Source organism: Ixodes scapularis, unplaced genomic scaffold (genome assembly GCF_016920785.2).
Source record: "Ixodes scapularis isolate PalLabHiFi unplaced genomic scaffold, ASM1692078v2 PGA_scaffold9__187_contigs__length_104089568, whole genome shotgun sequence".
Taxonomy (NCBI): Eukaryota; Metazoa; Arthropoda; class Arachnida; order Ixodida; family Ixodidae; genus Ixodes; species Ixodes scapularis.
In genome coordinates, this window is record NW_024609884.1 from 56027973 (window position 1) to 56051161 (window position 23189).

The following is a 23189-nucleotide window of genomic DNA, read 5'->3' on the forward strand; positions in this document are numbered from 1 at the left end:
CACCCCGCCCCCGCCCCCCCCCCCCCCCCCCCCCCCACCCCCGCATCTAATCAGCACGTCGAAGGTCGGGCTCGGGCCCTATAGCCGAGTTAGCGCCATCCGACTCTGATGACGTTTCATGGAGGGAGAGGAGACCATGCGGAGGCCTTCTGTCTAGGTGGTGTTGCATTGAGGCACTTGCTTATTTATTCCAAAGGCAAAAGCTAAAAAGAAAAAAAAAAAAGAATTGCCTGTAGAGGTTTTACTACCCTTGTACAGTGGGCATCAGTATAAGCACTGCCCCTCGGTTCCCTCGCAGGAGGGGATCGAGCAGCCGTGGTATGAGCTAGCCCAACAGGAGGACGGCCGGAGCGGTAAAAATCCCGTATAGGCGCCCCTGTCGCGATGGCAGTGATGTGGTTGCTGCGCCAATTGCGCCAAACTGCGCCAAGGGGCTAACTCTGCTACATCCTGCTACATTTCGCCAAAATATGGCTAATCTGCGCCAAGCCTGCGCCAAAAGACCAATTTTGGTCGCCTTTCAAAAACGAAACTAAGCTGAGAACCGTAATTGAGCATGCGTGAGCTAGGTGGCACAAGACGCCGCACGACACAAAACTGCATCAATCGTCTATTCGGTCTTGCATGGTTTTTTCCGCCGTTCGCGTTTCGCGCTCTCGTCGTCTCGGATCTTTTTTTCTTTTTTTAACTTTTTTAGCGATAGACGCGGGCATGTGCGAACGCTCCGACGTTAGTTAGTGTGCCGGGTTCCAGACATGCCGTCATATGCTGTGAAACAAAACCACGTTTTTGCGCGGCGAGAGTTACTTCGTGAGCTGAAGCGCTCGCGCGACCGCAGTCGCCGTGGTTGCGCGACGTCGTGTGTTGCCGTCCCCACGTCGCTGCAGATGTGGCGCTTTCTAAACTGAAAAGCATCGACATTCCTGCTCTCGTTTAAATGATACGCTGCTATAAAAATCCCTCTTTAACTCAATGACTGCTTGGCGAAGTTTTGATTACCTAGGTTTCTCTCGGTGGACTTTCTTTCGAGAGGGACCCCGGTACGTGGAAAATCTGCCGCGAAAGAAAGTTGATGACGAGAAGTGAGCAAAAGCAAAGAAGGCAATGGTCTGCACGCTGAACCCGCACACCGCGTTTGTTTGTCTCGAGTTCAGTCGTTGCACAAAGCGCTCCAAGAACTTTTTGACCCTGATTCGCAGTGTCTTGCATCGATACACTCAGGTTCTTTTTTTTCTGTGTGTTTAGCCTGTACCTCGCCTGCCGGCCTGGCAAGCACGTGCCGCTGTACTGTTTATTGTCGTATGCTGGACAGTTACATTTTGCATACTATTTGGCAACCAGCTGGCGACGGAGCGGAGTGGCATGGTTTCGGTCGAACAGCCGTTGTCTCCGCTCGCGCGACGAAGCACGTGTAACTGCAAGCCTGCCGAAGTTGCCCTCACGTGCATGTGAACATGATTGCACGAGAGGCACCAGCCGGGACGCTTGCAATCCATTGTTTTACGTTTGCTTACTTTTTATAAAAATCTGCCACGCCGGGAACCAGTAAAACGATAACAAGTTTTTTTTTTTTTTTTTAATTGCTCGGCAACGGTTACAGCACTGTATACTTGTGGGATGTCTTAGCAGCAAAAACACAAGCAGCGAATTCCGCCCCAACACGTCACACGCGTCACAACACAACACAAAGTGTCCTTCGTTTGTCCAGCACTTAAAACAGCTATTTATTTTTCTAACAGTATATGCTCCAAAAGTCACTTTTTCTGCTCCGAAACACTGTTTTGGCTGCTCCAAAAGTCACTTTTTCTGCTCCAAAACACTGTCTTGGCTGCTCCAAAAGGTGCTCCAAAATGGCTTAGGCCAATCACATCACTGCGATGGGCTCTTGGGCGCAAGACTGGAACGGACTGCCGTGATTCCATCGACGGGCGAGGAAGGAGGTTTCCGACGAGCGATGCATCGGTCGTGGGGGGTATTCCAAGGTGGCACTATCAACCCGAGGGAGGCTACGCCATTTAAGGTATAGCATCTGACAGGCTCCAGCAGATTAATTAATTTAGAGAGGCATTACTCTGTTAACCTATCGATTAATCGATTAACTGCTCAAAAGTGAACCCTTCTATAGGGTTAACGAAAAAATAGTCAGATTCCAGGCGAGCTGGTGTAAGTTGAACATGATGGTAAACCTGAGACGGGTAGAAAAACGGAAAATGCGAATGAAAACAGAAAAAGAACAGGCAATGCCTGTTCTAAGACGTTGCCTGTTTCTTTTCTGTCTTCCTTCGCGTTTTCCGTTTTCCTACCCCAGTCTCAAGGGCGATTCCCACACTTGCGTTGAGTCTGACCGAGTGCGAAGGTTGCTATGGCAACCGCTGCGTCGGCTCCTACAAAACCGTTTTTTTCCCCGTTTTGACGGTCGGACTCAACGCAAGTGTGTGAATCGCCCTTCAGGTTTACCATGTTCCATAGGGTTGTCGGGAGCATCGTCTTCGTCTCGCTGTCGAATTCAACTTCAGGAATTTGCTCACTTGTGCTTCTCCGAGTCGCCTTCGTTTGAACGTAGACAACCGCGAAATTATTATTATTTTTGTTTTACACTTATAAAGATGCATTAGAATATGGAACACCTAGGGCCATCTAGCACAATAAGTATTAATCAAAACACGGGGCGTCCCGGAGGACGCCTGGGGTTTGGGGGTCACATGCCTGAAAACTCGAGAAAATATTAGGCATTGAAAGACATGACACGCACAGCGTGAAATATGTGCTGCCCGTGTTCTGTTCTACGTGTAATTCTTTCCCAAGTTTTTTCACAAACGCGCTCGCCTCAGATCAAACTTTTCAGCTGCTCGAGATATGTAGCCCTTAGCACCTGACACCATCAGCCCGTCGTATTTGAACGTATGCCAAACAAAGCAGTAAATGAAATGCTATATCTTAATTAAAACACGTTCTTCCTGCGTCGTTAAGGCTACACGAATTCCAGCACTTCCCGAATATACTGTTGTGTTTATAATTTCGCAGTACTTTCAAAATTGTAATAATATGCACAATCATCATCCGATGAATTAATCGATTAAAGGTAACCAGGCAATAGGTGAAAACTCCTGGCATACAGTCCTAAATTCGATCTCTCGGGGATTTTTTAACGTGCAACCGAACTGCTAGTCAGCTATAAACCTCTGTGTGAATGCGGGGGCCTCGGCGTGGATTTCAAGCCGACCAAGTCTCCCTTCCAGCATAACTTTGCGAGGACACTGATGATACGTTGTCACGTGCCTCTCTCCAGCGCCCTGATTGGCTCGCTAGGACTTTCGTTGTTGGCCACGCTGAAACGGAGCTTGAACAAGGCAAAGTGCCTCCCGCTTCGGAGCTTCCTTGGCTCTGTCGGGGGTGAGCCGGCACATCTACCCGATGATCTGGTCGGTATTGTAAACAACGTTACACATTTGGACGACCGTCTTCCGGAATTCAATCTGTTTACATAGCGCGGTTTTCGCGTTGCTTTGGCAAGTCGCCAGGACGCTGGGCGCGCGCGCTGCTCATCTTTTTGGAGTTTGTGTCCGGATGTTTTGGCGGGGGTTCCCTCCAGTCGCAATGCCTTCTGGCACCGTTATCCCTGATTTCTGATCGGTTTATTTTTGATTAATTATTTTATCGCTTTGTGATACCGGAAGTCTTAGAATTTGAAAGAAATTAAGTAAGAAAGCAAAGAAAAAAAAGAGAATATAGAAAAAAAGTTTTGTTTCTGCGCGGACTTTAGAGAAATGCAGTCCTTGGGGGGGGGGGGGGGGGGTCATTTCATTGATTCCGATCCCTCGTCTTATCCTTAGTGTGACGTGTAGGAATCGTTGCCGCTGCGCAAACAGTGTGGTGGGCGGTGTCGCTTAGCGGCGAAATGATACCTTTACGGTACCGTGACAGAGTTCGTTTTTGTGGCAGGCACCGACTGGACCGCGCTTGTCTTTTCATCGCGGCTGTACGGGTGAGCCGGAAAATAAAGGCACGGGGAACAGGGGGCTTTTCCGAAAGCATTTTTTTCCTTCCCGAGTTCCGTGCCGGCAGCGGTCGAGCGGCGAGCTCATATTGCTGGCTGAGCTGTCCGAGCCTGTGTGCCGCGATCGAATGTCGTCTTGCGTGCATCAACGCAATGGACTTTGCTCATATTCTTTGCTCCGCTTCTCGAGCTTTCGCTTTTCTTGGTGCGTCTTTTTCTTCTCCTTTTCTGCGGCCCAGTTTTATAGATGGTATCAAATTTCCGGACTTGGGTCTTTCGCTGAACTCCTTCTAGCTTGCTGGTGGTGTTTTTGTTTCCTCCGTGATAGGGCTCACTTGATTCTTTTTTTTTGGTCGTTGTTTTGTTTGCTTCCGCACACCTATGGTTTCTTGGGTCGCACCAATCTTTCATCCGGAATGTCAGTTTTGCTTTTGCGCTTTCTGGGGCGGCCTTCCTTCCGAGCTCGTGTCCCTCTCCCCCTGGCGGGGAGCTTACACGTACCCCGCCGACGCCTCTGCGTGTGTCCCGCGCTCCGACTCTCGCTAGGCCTGCTCTGTCCTGTTTAGCGTCCGAGGACCGCGTCTCTCCGGTGCCAGCCATTTCCACTTTCCAAGCCGACATAGGAAACGGGCACGTGTGGGTAACGACTTTTTTAATATATGCGTTGTTGCGCTTTTCTGGTATCGTTTTAGCTTTCAGTTTTGGAAGGGTGTCCACCGGAACAAGTGGAGCTCTAATCTCGGGTTCATCACCAGATTTCATTATTTCCACGGCTGTAGTATCGCGGTCGGGTGAGTTTTCGACGGGTGTGTTGCGCTTCACTAGGTGGTGGGGCGATACGCATGAACGACCCTTGCCACCTCGAGAAGATATATAGGCGGTATTGTAATGTTTGACTCTCAGAAGAAATGGAATGACGTATGGTGATAACTGGTCATCAAATAACGGGGTGTCGCGAGGTAGCTAGATTCAGCCAAGCGCGCCACACTGACAACCAGGTAACGGCTGATCAAGGGTTGCAGCTTGTGACCCTTGGGTTACATTAGATGCGCTGGAGGTCCCCCCTCATGCGACTATTTGCCTTGTGTGCCGTGGCGTACTACTTGTGTTTATGGCACGAATGTTTGGGATAACTCGATGGTTCCGAGCTGACTATTGCTGTGTCTGTTTCTGTAGGAGACCAGTACAAAGCCGGGCTACGACATTTGCTTTCTGGAAAGGGTGCGCGTGTTTCCTGTTTGTATGCAGAGAAGCACCACGCATTTTTCGTCATTTCAAAGCGGTATCCATTTCTTGAAGGCGGTGGCAAGCCAAGCCATACTCTGCGTTTCCATGGTTGAATGCAATACTCTCGAACCCAGTCGGGCTTCAACCAGTCACACGCGCCCAATCCCAATCTTCCCTCCTGGTCTAACCTGTCATAGTCGTCCCATCGTCTGTCGTATTCGTGTGAACAGAAAGTCTGATTTTTCCTGAATACGGCATATTCGGGTGGAGTCGGGCTTTGTCTATTCACTTTCAGCCTGGTCCCCCTTCTCCACCGATGGCATTGCTGTGCCATTTGCGCCGATGTGCTCACTTTGGTACATTCTGTTGCATTTTACCAAGCTATTGGGAATTCGCGCCGACATTCGAGAATAATAATACTGCTGTGTCGGTACTGTAGCCTTGTCCGAATATTCGAAACGTGAGATGATTGGTTCGAACGACGTTCGATGCAACCTTCGTATCGAACACTGTCGGGGCTCGGAAGCTTGGCAACAGTTCTCACTGCTGATGCCTGTTTGGACGGGTTGGCTGGCTCCGTTGACTGCGCTTCTCACCGGACACGGATGCACTGGAGAGCCCCACGGAGTGGACGCTGCGATCCTCCGTTGCTTCGCTGCAGCGCTCCGTGTTTTGGGGATCTTCTGTCCTCCAGCCTTTCCACTTAGCAGAGCGAGCGCAGTAGAGGAGGCGAGTCCCTCCTCGCCTCGATCTCCGGCGTTCGTTCCGCTAAGGGGGAAGGAGCTTGTCCTGCTTTTCTTATCCTCTACCCTCATCTCGAGCCACGTAGTGACACATCCGCTATGCGGAATAAAAACATCAACAACAAGGTATTACAGGAGCTAATAAAGCACTAGAGAAAAGGCAAAACAAGAATAATAAACAGTCACGATTAAAACGCGAGCTTCTCCCAGTGGTCTGGCGAGAGCAAACCGATATAAGTTTTCCAGCATACCGGAAGTTCCGCGATTCAAGATGGCGGCGCCCGCGTAGGAAAGGTCTAGGCAAGAATATTTCTGCTATCTCCTGACCAATTAATGAATCATTAATCGTGATTTTTTTTTTTTTAATTTGACGTTGAAGGAAGGATTATGAATATAGCGAGAGGATTTCTAAATTTCGTTGACTAGGTATGACTGGGCTGTACTATTGGGCAGGATGGATGAATAGAGCGGAACCCTTTAAATCGGGTGGCGGCTTCCGCCACTTAGCCAAAACTTCCCATTCAAATTAACTAATCTCCGATTAAATTCGTAATCAATGAAGGAGGGCAAAAAGACTTTCGTATCGCTGCTAAGCACAAGCCTTCATCTACCATTCTCCACGAAACTTTATTCTTCCCTCGACTTATCCGAGTCCGGTAAGCTGTGCTTTGTGATCTCAGCTTTCTCATCGTCTATATTTCCGTCGCTGCCGTTAAAGCCTTAAGCCTTCACTAAATCAGTATAGCCTTGAACAACTGTATAGTGAAGCCCTTCACAGTAAAGTATTTAGTGTTAAGCCGTCTCCTTTTCCTTCCCAGATGCCCCACACACCGTATCTACGTCCCGATATTTCGCTCTGTACACCCTAGTTCGTTACGCCCCTGTCCTGGCTTCAAACAACACGAGCTTCCCATGGAATTGTCATATACTTTCATTAGCAATATCCATCTCACATTTTCTATAAGTTTCCCGAGTCGATTTAGTCTGCATCCACGCTTCCCATATTTCCCTCTCCGCTACTTTATCTCTCTTCTTAACTGTCACTTCCTGATCTGCGTAATTATTGCCCCAAAATTTCGACCTGAGTTGTTCGCTTTCTCCACTTTGTATGGACGCCCTTCATGTACAAATAGCCAAAAACTCTCCGTGCCCATCGTTCCTCCTCCTTAGTCTCTCTTCAAATTCTATCTTACTACTCTAGCTTCATCACCTTCTACGCCCTTATTCCGTGTTTTACCATTGCGCTCCCAACGCCAGTTCACCCACACCGCGTTGCTTTACTTCCAACTTTCCTTGAATATCAGATTTCGTGCACAGAACTGCATTGCCAAAAGTTAAAGGGGATGGGACAGTCATCGCGCATCTAGCGGTTCACGGAGTATTCAGTGAACCGCTAGAGTCAATAAATATTCACAATGCTATTTTTTTTTAAAATATTACTGCGCACGTTTGTATCCGGATAATGCGATAGATTTGCATTTTCAGCGAAGCGTGTACCACATTGCTGTTGCGGCGGTGTGCGCTGGGGGCGGGAGGGGCAGCTGTAGCGACGACGTCGGTCAAGCTGCCCCGTGTGAGGCCTAAGTTGTTAATTTTTATGAAGAGTTGGATCGATATGCGAACTCTTTGGGTGCCTTGCCTTCTCCCTGCCAGCTGTTGGCGCTCCAAAAGACCTCCGACTGGATGAGCCAGCGGCGCAGTTTACCAAGAGGTGGCTATATTTAGGCCGAGATGTTTTGCGGCACGTTGCTTAGCTCGGTACCTCGAACAAAATCACTTTGAACGACCTTTTTTTTTCTTTTTAGTTTCCTTTTGTTTTCTCGGGGTCGCTGGCGTGCCCGACGCGCGCGCCCGTGTGTCGGAGGTGCGTCGGCTTTGTGGCGCTCTGGCGCAATTTCGATGCAAATTTCTATTAGGAGTCAACTGTGTCGGACCATTGTGCAACGCGTTCCGCGTCCCCTTTGACGATCTTGTGTCGCCCGTGTGCCTTATTAGATCATTCCGGGCCGGCGCTTCCTCTCTTTCTATTAGGGCACGCTCGCAGTCGTTCGGAGTGGCACTCTCGTGCCTCTGCGAGCTCGCTGCCCTTTGGCCGCCTCGCAGCACCCTTTGTTTGCAGCGAGCGGAGGAACCAATATCGCGGCACGCTGGACGGCCAGAGATGGTTTCAACCCGTGCTCAAATTGGCATCGTGTTTGTTCCCGTCGCATAGCGACTCATCGACTGACATTCGGAGATTTTTGTCCGCCTTTAGAAAACCATGCCGTCTTGTGCGTGGCCTTTTCCGAATGAGGTGTGACGCGATGGTAGCCCCTGAAAACGAAAAGGGTACCAAATTCGAGTGGAATGAAATGTTGCTTATTTATTGTTTGCTTACGGAAGACTTACTGGCGCTTTTGTCTATATGGCAATTCCTGCGCTAGGATATTTAAAAGGGTGTCTCTTTCCCGCTCCGTAGTAATGTTTCTTCCTTCCTGAGGATGGTTCTAAGTCGTTCTATGCAGTCAGGAACACTCGAAGACGGGTGATGGACTTTTCGATGTAAATTTACAACGAAGAAATAATACTCCACAAAACGCTGTCAGGCTTCTGCTGCCGCGTGCGCTAGTCAAGCGTCACCAAATGCTCCTCGGCGCCAAGTCCCTTACAGCGCACGGCAAGTTCTTTGTCCCGCTAGACAAAGATATCCGGGACCCTGGGGGAACGACGGCTCGTTCCGTGCACGGGCTCCTTTAAACTCGACTTCCCTCTTAAAGGGATACTGACAGGGTATTTATGCTAACCAAAGTTTCTTTTTATTTGTGCATGACATATGAGAGCCCAACGACCTAGAACACAATTTGCGGCTCGAAATTCGTTTTCTTTCCGGCCGAAAACCGTCGATCGAGAGCTGGCCAGTCTCAGTCGCGCTCACCTTCTCCGCGGTCACGTGTCGTTTCTTTTTTTTTTTTTTGTGTGTGTGTGTGTGATTTAGATTTAATTACCAAAGACAGTCAAAGTCGTGGGTCATCGAAGGCACGCACTACCCATTTTTTAGGGCTTGTAAAAAGCTGCGAATACGTTGATTGAGAGAAAAAAAAAGTTGCACAGCTACGTGGCTTCCGGTAACTTTCTCCTCTATATTTCTTGTTCCTCCCCAGTCCATTTCCGGTTTCGAGCAGTTGCTTTTTTTTTTTTTTTTTTTTTCTTTTTTACTTTATTAAAGGGGCACTGACACCCCAAAGGTCGTATTTATTTTTATTGTCTAAAACGATGCAAGTTGCAGTCATAGACACGCAAAAAAAACCGCATCGCGAAAAAAAATTTTCCCGCGCGCGCGCGCGCCTTTTTATTTTTGGCGTTTGGTTTTCCCGCCTCTCGCCTCCTCGCTTCTTTTGATCGGTGACGTCAAAAATCAGGAAATTTAGAAGCTTTGTAGGCGACATCTCTATAACATTTAATAACGGCAATCCTAAAACATGTTTTTAACGCAATTGCGAACGCACTACGGCCCTTCTTTTTGAAATACCAAAAATCGGGAGTTCGTTGTGGTGCCGTCTCCTGGATTTGTATCCTCCAACGGAAAACAGGCGACACCGCTCAAAACCGGTCCGCCGAAACCTCGCCGCTCGCTCCTTTCCTCCTCGCTTTGGGTCGCCATGGCAACAGCAGGAAGGGGTGAAAAAAAGTCGACTCTCAGGTCTCCGCAATTTTTGACGTCAAGGCACCGGCGCCGAAAGCGCGGGAACTTCGAATTCGGCATTTGGAAATTGTTTTTTTACTTCACAAATACTGAATTCCGAAATTTCACATTTTGAGGGTAATGTCCCGGCATCGTTTTCAATCGTTTCGGATAATACAAAAAAATATGATTTTGATGTGTCAGTGCCCCTTTAAAAATATACGGGACGCTGTAGCACAATATTGAAGGGGTAGTCTTCTGACACCATAAGAAATCGCCTGGTAAGATATATATATATTCTTTTTTTTTTTTCCCCTGTAGGGGCGTTAGTGTCTTTTTAAAACGGCGTGCCAACATTCCGAAAGGGGCCGGACCTCCCTTTCCCCCTGGAGCCGCGAAGAAGGCCCTGACGATGTCATCTACCCAATAGACCACTCGCTAAATCCCCCCAAGCGCCCCGGCCCGCACCCGATCAATCCTGGGAACTGTGTTTTTTCAGTTCCCTAGTGATCGCTAATTTCGACCAATAGATCGTTTGGTAAATCCCTCTAACGCCCCGGCCCGCACTCGAGGAATCCTGGAAACGGTGTTCCTTCAGTTCCCTAGTGATCGGTAACTTCGACAAATTGAGTGTAATTCGGAATCATCCTGAATAAGCTTAGTGTAGATCGTAAGGACCAGCCATATCACTTTTAAAATTTCTCGTCAATGTCAGCGTTTTCGATAGTCACGCTTTCGTTGGGGCCTTGCGTCCTTGGTTGAAGAAGGTCCTCCGCTTGCTGCCGACGGGATGGTTGATGAACGTCCGCTTCAATTCGGCGGCGCAGGACTCCCACGAAGGAAGCTTCGTGGTTTTCAGACCAGTGTATCGCAGTGGCTTCAAGCGAGTAGTAGAGCTTCGGGAGGCACTGCTGGAGTGAGACTGATTCTGCACGGCAGCGTTCTGTACTTCAGGAAAAACACTTAAATCGTCTTCATTTGGCCCCCAGGCTCACAAATATTAAGATCTTTTTTTTTTTTTTTTTTTTTTTCAATTTGGTGCACGGAGGCTGCAGAAAATAATTTTCCAAGTACCGCTGAAGCCACTTCTTCCCGGAGCGTGACATCATATGTAGAGTTTTCGGAAACTCCGCTCTCACGTAGCTTCAACGCCTATCAAAGCTAGGCCGCGTGCTGTTGAGTTTGGGTTAGGAGGTGACGATCTCAGGCGCGGAACCAAGAGTGGGTGCTGTGGCTCGCTGCTAGCATGGCCCCGAGGAAACAGGCCTGGAGTGGGGGTACTGAAGTAGAACTTTTATGTAGCATGGTCGACTGCTCAATCGGCAGTCGGCGACTTCGGGCTCCCCAAGCCCATGTTATATACTCCTCCGAGGGCGAGAAGGCATTGTGAGAGAGAGGAGCCTTCCCCGGTGTTCGAGTGTTCACGAAGTGTCCGAAGTGCGGGGGCGGCTGATGCAATTTCCGGGTGTTCTTTCAGCGAGGGGCAGATGATGTAATCCCTCGACGTTCTTGTCGCACTCTTTCGCAATGCGGATGCAAGCTTTTCTGAGGCAGTGCTCCGCCCGCCAGCCTTCGGGCCCTGGTCCATCGTGCGCGTGCGTTTATGCACGCGCACTCTTGCTATTTCAAGGAGGTTAGAAAAAGACGTCACGACTGGTGTCAGTGCGGGGGAATATAAGGAGTATTCACTGGGTGTCTTACTTGTGGGTGATGTCTAGAGCGCATGCTCTGAACGAGCCCACATTAATAGGCTGCTAAGACCGGCAGTCCTGAGGATGCGAAATGCACGTTACAAGAGAACTGTGGAAGCTCGCCATCAGCACGCGCTCAGCAGTCTTGCACACAGCTATGGCCGCCAAGGCTTGCGATTGTACGCGCTGCCCACACGAGCGACTCGCGCTTGGCGGCCGAAATATCTGGGTGTGACGTAACGACTGGTCGGAGGTTTTTCGTGTTTATACTCTGTTTCACACTTACCGTGGAACGCTGTCAAAGCTACTGGTGCGAGCGTGGGGTTTGATCTTGTTGATTATTTGCTCGCGTTCTCGCGCAAGCAAAACCATAGATGAAGCCACGCTGTCGTGCAAGGAGCTTTGACAGCGTTGCACGCCAAGTATGAAACAGAGCATAGTTACATCTTCGGGCAAAACGAACGTGACATAGGATAAAAGTATTCTATAGTCGGTTACAAGTCAAGAAGGTAAGAGAAGCTCCTCCCATAAGCGTGATGCGCCCGTTTCAAATCCATCCGCAGTCGAAAGAATAGTTCCCTGTAAACGGCCCCTTGTTCCGCTTCAGTGAAAAAATAATGGTTACAGAGTGATGCCATCTTGTCTCCGATCCCCACTTTTACCTTTGTATTCATCGGAGACGGAACCGAAAGGAACCTAACCCCCCAAAGTCGTTTTTATTTCCATCGGAGGGGGAAAATTCTAATCTCCCTCTCGTGGCTTTCACAACGCCAAGTGAAATTGGAAAGATAAATCAAATATTCACAAAAAGGCGGAACCCTCTCCTGCGTTGTCCACAACGTCACGGAAACGATGGGATACACGAACTCATATCTGTTACGTCTCGGCGCGGTGGTGGCGCGTCGGGCGCACATCCGGTCTGGGGTTGTGGGCGGAAGCTCCCATGTGAGACGTGTATTCCTGCGTTGTTTTGAAAGGAACCAGACAAAAACCTACCTACTCGTAAAAACGCTGCGACTGGGGCTGTACCAAAAGGGTCGAGAAATGTTTGAAGGTCAGTTTTCATGTGCTCGTTTCGTCCGGAACTTGGATATGTGCCGTGAAAAGAGAAAACCAGACGCCGTCGGACCACAATTGCTTGGGCGGGAAGCACTTTTGGTTGAATTCACGGATACTGGTGGTCATCAGATTTATTTGTTTTGTTCCAACATGAATGCCGGAAAACCGTCAAGTTGTACCGACCACCTGCGGACTACGTTCAGTGCGTCTTCAAGTTCAAACGGCCGCCTGATTGTTCGAACTGTCGTCCGCTGCTTCAAACGTTTCTGCTTGTCGTCTGCTCTTTTAGACGACATCGCCCCGTAGACCAAATGCTGGCGCGGTACTTGCGACAAGAAGTAATTGCAGGCCTCAAAAGACTTAAGATTGAAGGTTGGTAAGCAGGCAGGCTCAATGTAAACAGTAGATTTTTGTCATTTGGTCCGATTCTGCTTGCGATTTTCAGTTGACGCTTTTGCAGCCTGAGCAAAGTCGCAACTGAAAATTGCGAGCGAAATCTCATCATGCGGATCCGGCTTTAGCGTAGATTTTGCGGCGTCCGCGCGGAATGAATCGCCGCATGTCACATTATTCACGCGAAGTTTTGCGGTAGTAACGAGCCTCGGCAATTTCGCTGAGACCGCTCTAGTAGTCGGGCATTGCCAGGTAGACGTAGAATCAACAATTAGAACGCGAAAAAGGGCAGGGGGACTCACACAGACGCCGTTAACATCGCATTTCAATGGTTTGTTTATGGGCGAAGGCGAGCTTCTTGCCCACACCCCCATCGCGCATGCGCGGCGCCGGTGGCGTCCGCTGGGGGCGCTCCGGTTTGTCTGTAAAAACAAAACAGGGAAGCGGTGAGCAAGATAGAATTTGAGGATCGGTTGAGGCAAATGGATGTGGGGACCAATGGGCACGAAAGGTTTTCAGCTATTTATACACGAGGAGCATAGACAAAAAGTGGAGACAGCGCACTAGGAAATTAAGAGGAAAGTTTTTAGGCTATAGTGGAGATACGGAAGAGCAGGTCTCAGTTAAGAAGAAAGTTAAGGCCACAGAAAGAGATCGGTGGCTAGACGGAATGCAGACAAAGACGGCTCTGGAAAGCTATAGATTAAATAAAAAAGTTATTGCCAAAGAAAGCATTTATGACAATTCTAGGGGAAGCTCATTGTTGTTTTAGGCGAGGACGGGTGTTCTGCGAACCAGAACATATATGTTCTGGTACCTCGCTCTGTATACAGAGCGAGGTACCAGGAAATGGATACAGTGTGCACTGCTTGTGGAGAGCAGGACGAGACGGCTGAGCACTTGATAATTTACTGTAAAGGGCTTCACCCTATGCCTACCGAAGACAACATGGATTTAATAAAGTCATTGGGTTTTAGAGACAGTGAAGGGAGAGTGGATTGCAAGACTGTAGAGATTACCAAGCAAAGATTAAGTGAATGGTGGCAGAAAGCGAGGGAAAACTAGGTATTTTCTTATTAACTGATGGCAAGGGGGTTTTATAGCCCCACTTTCTTTGCAGTGCGGAGTGAATATAGATGTCACATTTAAATATTCTAAGCTTAAATGGTAACAGTGATGGAAGTGCTGCGCCAATTGCGCCAAATTGCGCCAAGGACGTAATTCTGCGACATGTAGCACCAAATTGTCATTTTACCGAAGAATTGCGCCATGCCTGCGCCGAGATGAGATGTAGCAATAAAAAATAAAAATTGAAGTTTTATCAGAGCTCGTGGCGGTACTGCGGTATTTTCCGCGCTGCAACTGTTACGCAAACCGAAACTGCGAGGGCGCATTATCATCATCATCATCATTGAAAGGAACAACGTTAGCAACATCTGAGACCAAAGCTGCAGAGGCTAAGCGAAGAACCATCCCACTGAGCAGCCTATATAAAAAAAAAAGGCCGAGCTTGTGGATGTTTTTAATGTTGGCCCGCCCTGTTCCCGTGCGCTAGCAACCAGCGAAGTCAAAGCTAGCGCGAGCCCAATGCTCTGTGCATTCCTGACTCGCACGTGGGCTTGTGCAGTTTGGGCACCGTTATGGGCTCCATGCGCGCGCTTGTAGCTTCGGCTGCGCTCGCACCGAAGCTGAAACGAAGTATAGTTGAGTTGCACCAAACTCTGGATGTAGTGCTGGTAAAGCCTCACAGTCCTTTTCGGAGCACAAAGCACTGCGCGACTGCGGTGTCTGCTCCGCGGGTGTCGCTTCTCTGCAGCGTGTCGGTGCATGCCAAGGGGCGCACTCAAAAAGTTAACTCGCCATGATCCGATCGTGACTTCGCCAGCACATCGAAAATGAATCGGAATTTTTGAAGCGAATATCAGATACCGCAATATTTGAAGCTGCTGCCCGAAAGTCAACTCTAATCTGAACTAAAACATCCCACAAGAGTGAGGGTCGTTAGATGCTGCTGCAGATACCTTAAGAGAAGTGCAGGCTGACAAAATTAAATAGCCTGTACCATCAGGGCCCGTTTGCTCGAAGCTGGTTAACTAACCGCGGTTAACCGGATTTCCCTACGACGGGGAATTTTGGGTCACGTGACCGGCAGAGTAAGGACGGCGGGGAAACATGGCGGTGCCCCGGTGAGTGAGCTCCGCTCGCTTTGGAACTAATACGTCGCAGTAGCTGCAGTAGCGGGCGCGTTAGTCAGCAATGAATGGTGCAGGAGGTTTTCGCGCTGCATTACCTCACTTAAAACGCAAAGCATAAGCAATGACCTCGCCGCATTTTTTAGATAGACTTTCGACTCTGACCATTCCTAAGCCTAAATGAACGCGATAGTTGTCGGCATGGCAACGTTTTTGGAAAGTGGATTGCCTTGACTCAATCGGCCGGGTATTGATAGCACACAGAAGCATGGAGCGTTCCCATAGACCTCTTGCTAAATTTCAAAAGCACCGAGGTGCATGCTACGAGTGTAGTTACACGCGCTGCACCTGCTGGCGTCTGCAGTAATAACTGTTCTGAAGCAAAAAGCCTAAAACAAATGTTGCCGTGCACGGGCGTTCGTCAACGATTTATTATGATTATTTACTTAAAATCTTTTATAAGTGGAAGGCCAGCGCGCGCGGATCATAGAATTACACTTCCAGCGTTCTTCTCGATGTTCGGGTAATTTAATAGGCCAATTTTCAGTGGAGCCAAGTTACAGGTTTTTCAATTTATGAGTTCTTACATGCTGGCCAACCATGCTGCCGGTGTACCGCCCGCCTTTCACTGCTCACTTCTTTCTCATCGTTTTTAGGACTCAACTTCGTCGTCCTCTTTCGAAGTCGGAAGGAAATTTCAACGAGGCTTTTCTTCACTTCATGCAGCCAAATATTTAGAAAATTTCCAAACAAGGGTTAATTTAGTTTTACCTTGCCAATTATTTGTACCACGAGCAATAAAAATGGTTTCTTAAGCTCAAATGTATGCCACGCTGCGTCGCGAAAACCAGGCAGCGCGCATTTTTTGGGTCCCCCCATTTCGGGAACCTTTCCACAGAAGCCACTTATATTCGCTACAGCCAGTAGGTGACACCAGCCACCGCCCCATAATAAAACACGGAGCTATCGCTCATCCAGCCCTCTTCAAACTTGGCTAGGTACTTGTAGGTACCTAGTAGGGAAGGTCGGTTAACTTTTAACCGCGGTTAGAGTTAACCGGCTTCGAGCAAACAGGCCCAGAACTCAGTGTGACATATTTAATTGTATTTTTTTATCTGACGAGCAGACAAACTTTATTTTAAAAAATGTTTTTTTTTTTTTGTGTGTGTTTACTTTGTTGAATTTTATATATCCCGAGTTAAAAAGGTGACAGGCGCTGTGTTCCAATAATAGAGATGGGCTTTATATAGCAATGCAGCATTATTTCATTTTCAAGGAATATACCAACATCTGCCGGACCCTGCTCCAAAAGGGCCACTACCTGCTCCAAAACAACATTTTGCCTGCTACAAGGCCTGCTCCAAAAGGTCAAATGGCACTTCCATCACTGTGGTAAAACAAAATGGCTAGGTGGCATAAGCTACCGCCCGATCCAATGGGCTCAGCCGCATTCATCCATCCATCCACCCAAACATGAGTTGGTGAGAGGTGGCGGAGGGATATATGAATCCCTTTGAGGGGCAGTTGCCGCTACCTTCTTGACCTGTAACTTACGAATTTACCTTGTTTTTCCTCAAGAATCTCTTCAGCTTCCCTATAAAGGGACAATGACGCCCCTTAAAAAAATTTCATTTTTTGCCAGGCGATTTAATATTGTGTCAGAAGAGTACGCAGTAAATATTTTGCTGCACAGTCACTTATATTTTTAATAAAGCCAAGAAACGCAACTGCTCGAAACCAAAATCGAAGCCTGCGCAAGGAAGTCTGTGCCGGAAGTCACGTGGCTACACCAGACCGCGTTTTTTGATTTTTGTTAACTCTTTTTTTTTTTTTGGCCAAGCGCAGCAGACGACGCGGGTACCGGTTGCCGTGCGGTTGCTTTGCAGTTATGTTTGTTCCGCTCGCTTCTGCACTTCAAGATGAGTTGTTTTGTACACTGAAGAGTTTGAAATGAGTGGGGAATGCCCGTGATCGGCTCCGACAAGAATGCCCCCAAGATGTTGCGTGAAGAGCTGCCTCACAGGTTCTGCATCCAAAAGTAGCATTGTGCGGCAGAGTCTGCTCAGGTTTCCGAAAGATCAACGGGATCGGGACCAGTGGCTGGCTGCAATTCCCGCAGAACACTTACGGGCACCTCGGAAAGCGGTGTCCCATACCATTTAGGTCAGCGACGTTTCGTCCACAATTTTTTTTTTTTCAGTGATAATTGTAAAAAAAAAAAAAAAAAAAAAAAAAAAAAAATGTGTAAATATTGCGGAGAAAAAAAACAATCGCATGCCCCCACTCGGGATCGAACCTGGGCCCGCTGCGTGTGAAGCGGACACCTTTGCACTGAGCTACTCTTCAACATGAAAAAAGTTTAGACTTGTGGAAATCCTAGGGCATAGGCAGCTTTCTATCGTGGGGCTCCAAGTGCGATAGTTTTAACATCGTAATGTTCAGGCAGACGAGGAGGAACTCTTCGTTCGTATAGTAATGCAGCCGGTCGACTGTAGGTCGGTAAGTTTTCTGCCAATCTCCCTGCAACAAAGGCACTCGCGAGGCTCGAAGGCGAGCAGCGCCACGGATTCGCCACATTCACAACTAGTGAAGAAATCGTACGCATGCAGATGCAACTTGAAGTACGCACTTCGTGCTTGACGTTAGCGCGTTTCAAATTCGTGTTCGTAAGACGAGCGATGTCTTCAGCCACGAGAAGGGACGACGACTCGGCGACGTTTTCGTGCAAATCGGCTTGGTGGTCGGGCTTGTCGTACGGAACGAATCTTAATTGTTTTGATTGGTCCAAAATTTCTCTTTCGAAGGAAGGCAGATTTGCCGGTACCGGAGAATTCTGAGGTCCCTCGCCCGTCGTCCGCCGGCATCGCAAGTCCGTTTCGTTCAGCCGTCCAGCACTGCGATACAACGCCATGTGGACCCAAAGGATGCAGAGTTCTTCCGGTCCTCTGTGCAACCTCTTTTTTTTTTTTCTAATCAAAGTATATGCAGCTTTCTGGAAGCCACAAAAAAATGTGTTGCATATTTTTTTTCTATATTTAATATTGAGACTGTGCCTTCGATGACCCACCGCTTTGATTAAATTTGGTGGTCGCGTCGAAACCATGTAAAGCGGTACGTAACGCACGGAAAAGAGAGTGAGCGCGACTCAAACCGGCCAGTTCTCGATCGGCGGTTTTCGGGCGGAAGGTAACCGAATTTCGAGCCGCACTTAGTGTTCTGGGCTCTCATTTTTCATGTACACCTAAAAACCTCGGCGAGCATAAATACCCTGTCAGTGTCTCTTAAGGTTTCCTTGGAATCGTGGAAAATTCGAGTTCGGTAGTTCTGGAACTATAAATTGTGTGCATGAACTGACTACAGCATTCTCCGCTATTCTAGAATGTTGTATTGACTTTAAAAACGACAGGCGATGGCAGGGATCGAACCCCGGCCACGTGTGTGGGAGCCAAGCGCGCTACCGACTTGGCTACGCCGACTTGGCTACGCAGGCGGCAATATGGCAAGTCCAAACGCCGTTCTGTGTACACATTGCAGCGTCCCGGTCAATGGAGGGCCTTTGCCCTTCACTATAACGCCGCAGTCAGGTTGTGCCAAGGGACCCCCTGATGTAAGCAGCTTTTCAACTCCGCGCTGAGATAACGTTGACTCTGTTTGGCTTGCCGTCGGCCTGCTTCCCTTTTAGCGCTTACATAAGCGCGGGCGCTGCGAGTGCCCTCGTGCGCCTAATGAAGCGCGCCCATTAACATTCGGCCTACTGCTCGGACGGCGCCCGGTCGTGCCGTCTCTGAGAGCCCCTTTTGGAGCCAGCGTCGGGTCCGGCCCAGCGCCCCCCTCCTGTCTCGAGCGAGCGCCACGGCGGCATGTCGCCAGCGTCACCGTGTATCTCCGAGCCCGCCGTTGACTTTGCGAGCGCAGCAGCGATGAGAGCCGGCTGGTTCCGCAGTGCCTCGTACAGCCCCAACGAGCGCCCGTCCGTCTCGGCGCCTCCGCAGGTAGGCCGCGGGGGCTCGGTAGGGCTATTTTTAAAGCCGCTTTCTTTTGCGCCGCGCGTACTTTTTTCTCGCTGGCCTTTCTTACTGGGGCACTTGAGTCGATGGCTGTTTGCGTAGGCGGAGACATTGAAATTGTTGCACTCTGACCGCCGAGCTGCGCTCGGCTTTATGGGTGTCCCTGTACTTGGGAATGCCTGCTCCGGCGCACTTTGTCTGACCCGGGGCTTCCGGGTCAGCCCTGTGATCCTGCTAGAAGTTTACGGGCTCCGATTGTTGTCTTCGCGCCCGGGTGCGACGTCGATCCTTTCCCACTCGGGGAGTTGATGCTCGGGCGGGCGACCTTGAAAGACTCGCAGAAAGATTGGCCTCTCAAGCATTCGCTCGCAAATCTCGACCGCCTGGTTCGAGTCGCCAGTGTGTAGGATTTTCTCGGGGGCAGATTGCTCGCTCGGTGCTTGGAATGATGCGGGGCTATAAGCGTTGTTAGAGCGGCAGGGCGTCGTCTTCTCGCGAGACTGCGGATTGTGTTTGAACGGTTGGGACGAACATCAGAGCGGGGGCTCTAATCTGGATACTTGGCGAAAAAGTTGGCGAGTGACTCGACCGCAGTGCTTGGCCGTCTCCAAGGTCAAGTGCATCACCGGCCAATCACGGCCGCCGGATTCCTCACCGACGTTTTCGCCAGATCAGAGCCCCAGACTGAATCTGGGGTGTTTGGCTAGAATACATGGTGCCTACGGGGTCATTAAGATCTAATGAGGGACAGTTGACCTAGTGCCTTCTTGGCTGTTTTTGCTCGAATGGCCTGTTTGTCAAGTGGCGTGTGTGTGTGGCCGCAGGGCACGGACCCGGACGACCAGACGCCCAGCAGCCAGGGCGAGCCGTTTGGTGAGTCGAGGCGTGGTGCCCGAGAGCTGTGCGCGATCTCCTGGCGACCCGCAGAGCTGGTGCCTCCCGTGGTAGACCTCAGCCCCAGCGGTTGCCCGACCGTCCCGCCGTTGCCGTCGCCCGGAAACAAGCGCCGAGGCACCTTCCGGTGAGCAGCGTCGCGCTCGCCAAACGCCTGATGCGGGACCGTTCGCGAGAAGTGCTTCGCTCGAGTACGTCGCTCTCTGCCTTATCTCACCTCGTGTGCCCGGGGAACAAGGTCGTGGGAAGGCCTGCACGGATTGAAGGTCAATAATCACTGGCTGGAAGCAGTATCGGCGGTAACTGGGCAATGTTTCTCGCCGCCTCAATAAGGAGTTTTAGTAGATCGTTCCGATACCTCCGATAACGATAACATGCATACGCAAAGGCGTCGGCGGAGTATCGGGTATCGTTATCGTCTTCATCGAAACGGTCTACTAAAACACCCTTAGATCAGAATCGTTTGACGCGCTTTAGTGCCGCTGCCTGTACGAATGGAGGCAGAGCTGGGCAAGTATATTCGATCCCGATCCCCAACACCCTCAAAATTTGTATTTCCTATGCCGATGCAAGGTACAGAACCGAAATTGATTTCGGAAACTCGATACTGTATCGTCAATACTTCAAAATATTGCCGAAATCGCCAATATAATGATGGTAATATGATTAGCTTAGTTACGAAATTTATCCGTGGTTTTGGAATATTTAGTGTATCCGATATAACGGACTGTCTTTGAAAGGGCTTAAACGAATCCGGCCACACGAATTTCTTTATAGGCCCCACTGCCGGCGCAGCAGGTTTTGGTAGAATTTTAGCATTGGACTGAAGCTACGGTGACGTTTAATGCGACGCGGTGGAATTCGAGTGAACAATAATACCTGGTGCCCTGCCCTTTTGGATTCGGTAAATTGCTTTGCGAAACGCGAAGCCAGCACGACAAACGCACCAGCGTCTCGCGTCGTCTGCTCCTGGTACTGCTAACAAGTACGGGCGCGCCTCACCAGGTGGAGGTGTGGCGCTTGCGTATCAACGGATCCCTTTTTTCGGTGTGTTACCGCCTGAGCGAGCGCCGCTGGCCCGAAGTCTGATTCACAGGAACTTAAAAATCTGTGGCGCATCCTTTTTCTTTTTTCCTCGAGTTTTGGCTATTGTGAAAGTACACGATGCACTAAAAATGTAGTTTCAATACCGATACTTTCATCTATGGCAAGAGGTACCTAATACCGATTCACCAAATGTATCGGTAAAATGCCTAAATGGAAAGGACACGGAGCATAGTGTTTGGACGCTTGTTCGCTCCCGGAGATTAACGTTACGAGCGGCGCATTTTCGCAAGACAGTCGGTCGTTGGGGTGCGGGGCGGCCGGTCATCTGGGATGATTGGGACCGGGAACGAAGGGAGGCGCACTTCCCCGTGTTGCGCGCCAACCGACTGCCGAAATGGGTGGTGTCGCGTGCTCGCTCAGCCGCTCCAAATGGGCTGCCGTGTTTCGTTCCTTCCGCATTTCTTTCGGTCGCCTCGGCGCACCCTCGGCTCTGGCGCCTCGTTTGCTCTCCGCGCTTGGGCCCGGGCTGCTTCGTTGGTCCCGGAAGAGGGGAGAGCTCCTGCTGCCCGTGTCTTCGGGTCGCGTACCATGCACGCTTGTAAGAGAAAGTGCTTCGTTGAGTAGGCTTCCTCAGTGTTTATTGCGCGTTTGCTGGATCGGTGCTTCCTGTCTAAAATGGCGAGTTGTGGAGGACCGTTTCGCAGACGGCCGACCCTGAGCGGGGCTCACGAGTCGGGAAGGCACTAATGGGCAGCGGATATGTTCGGCGAGTTCCGTTGATGCCATCAATTGAGCGACCATGGCTGGGGAGTGACCTAGAAATAGCCCGGTGTGGCCGCCGTTTTGTTGCCGATGCGGAGGGATGCTGAGTTTTGTGGGTAAGCTACCTCGACAGGCGAGGAACATTTTGGGTCGTGGAAAAGCGGCGCGCGAAGCAATCCGTGAAGGCCGCGTCGAGGTCGGCGTCCCGCCGATCGTACTCCGATCGATCCTCCGCCATACACTTTCGCATAAAGGCCATTTCCCTCGGTGACATTTTTCGTAAAAACCCGCCTGCGATGCCGCGCAGCATTTCATGGTTATCACTGGGAAAGGGACCATGATGATGCACACAGCCCGTGGAGAACTCGTGTTTGCTTTGACCTGCGTGTTCAGATGAATGCGCGGAGGCGCCCTTTTAGGACACTGCGTGTACGCGGGCGTTGAATGCGTAGAGGGTGGTTTCATTTGAAGTCGGAACACTTGTGTCCGGGTGGGTACATTGAGTTGCCTCGAATGAGTGGGCGATGTCATATAGAATCGCGCAAGCTCTAGAAAAGTCGAATTTTTAATTTGATTTAAAAAAAAAAAAATGTTCTGGGGGCATTTCTGAAAACACAAGAAGGCGCAAACTGCGTGTTCAGCGTAAGTCCCTGTATTTAGGGAGTTCGGCAGAGTTGTGGAATCGCTGAAAGCGGCCGAGGTAGGAACTCACTCACTTCCTGCCTGTCGGGGTTTGCATGTTTGACTTCCTTCTTTTTTCTTCCTATTTCAGTGACTGCACTGGAACACGTTGAGTCAGTCTCTAAATATGGAGATTATGCAGCGACTTGAAACGTTTCTAGAATATTTTAATATTTTTGAAAAGGAAAGTTAAACTGTGTCTCTTTGACGATCTTTCGCAGGGTTCGGGAAACTCTACCGTGTGACCTAATTGACGTTTCTGGTTAATATGGATATTTCTGGAAAGCTCAGAATTAGCCCTAAGCCCAACATGTAGTCCCCGACAGGCACGAAATGAGTCGATTATTTCCGCCTAACCTAAGAAAGTTAGTGCGAGGGGGAAAAGTTCGGAAACTAGGAAAGCTGAAGTGGAGAGGAGCGGCCTCCTTTCCACAATGGCCCTTCTTCTGCGCGCCCTTTTCCCCCTCGCGCGGTTTTATGCTGTATCGGACTATGCTCTGTTTCACGATAACTTGGCGATCTGGGGAGGCTGCGGCCCCCCGCGACCCAATAAGAGCGCCGGAGCGAGGCACGTGACAACACCCCATGGTCGAGGCCACGGGGGCCAGAGCCAGGGACAAATGCGCCCAGCGCGCGTACACGACTGGCTCTCACTTTCCCCCCAACTCTCCTGCAACGCTTAAAACACACGGGGGGCCTCGTTACTGCCACAGTAATAGCGCCTTCCACGACAAAAAGTAGTTCTAAGCTTCTTTTTCTTTTAACGTCAATTGAACTCGCGCGCTTCCATATCTAACGAGAAGATAAGAAGAGTAAAGAATAAATAACCACAAAT

General features: G+C 49.8%; 1 protein-coding gene across 2 annotated transcripts in view; it reads left to right on the plus strand.

Moving 5' to 3' along the window:
* The window catches only part of LOC8035715 (triple functional domain protein), a 259166-nt gene that overhangs the window by 76474 nt on the left and 159503 nt on the right, over nt 1–23189 (plus strand). The window contains exons 36-37 of one of the 2 annotated variants that reach the window (XM_042287363.1): nt 19795–19843; nt 19898–19991. In XM_042287363.1, the coding sequence (XP_042143297.1) occupies nt 19795–19843; nt 19898–19991 (143 nt within the window). Of the gene's footprint in view, nt 1–19794; nt 19992–23189 lie in introns of both variants that reach the window. The other variant, XM_042287364.1, reaches the window with a different exon arrangement.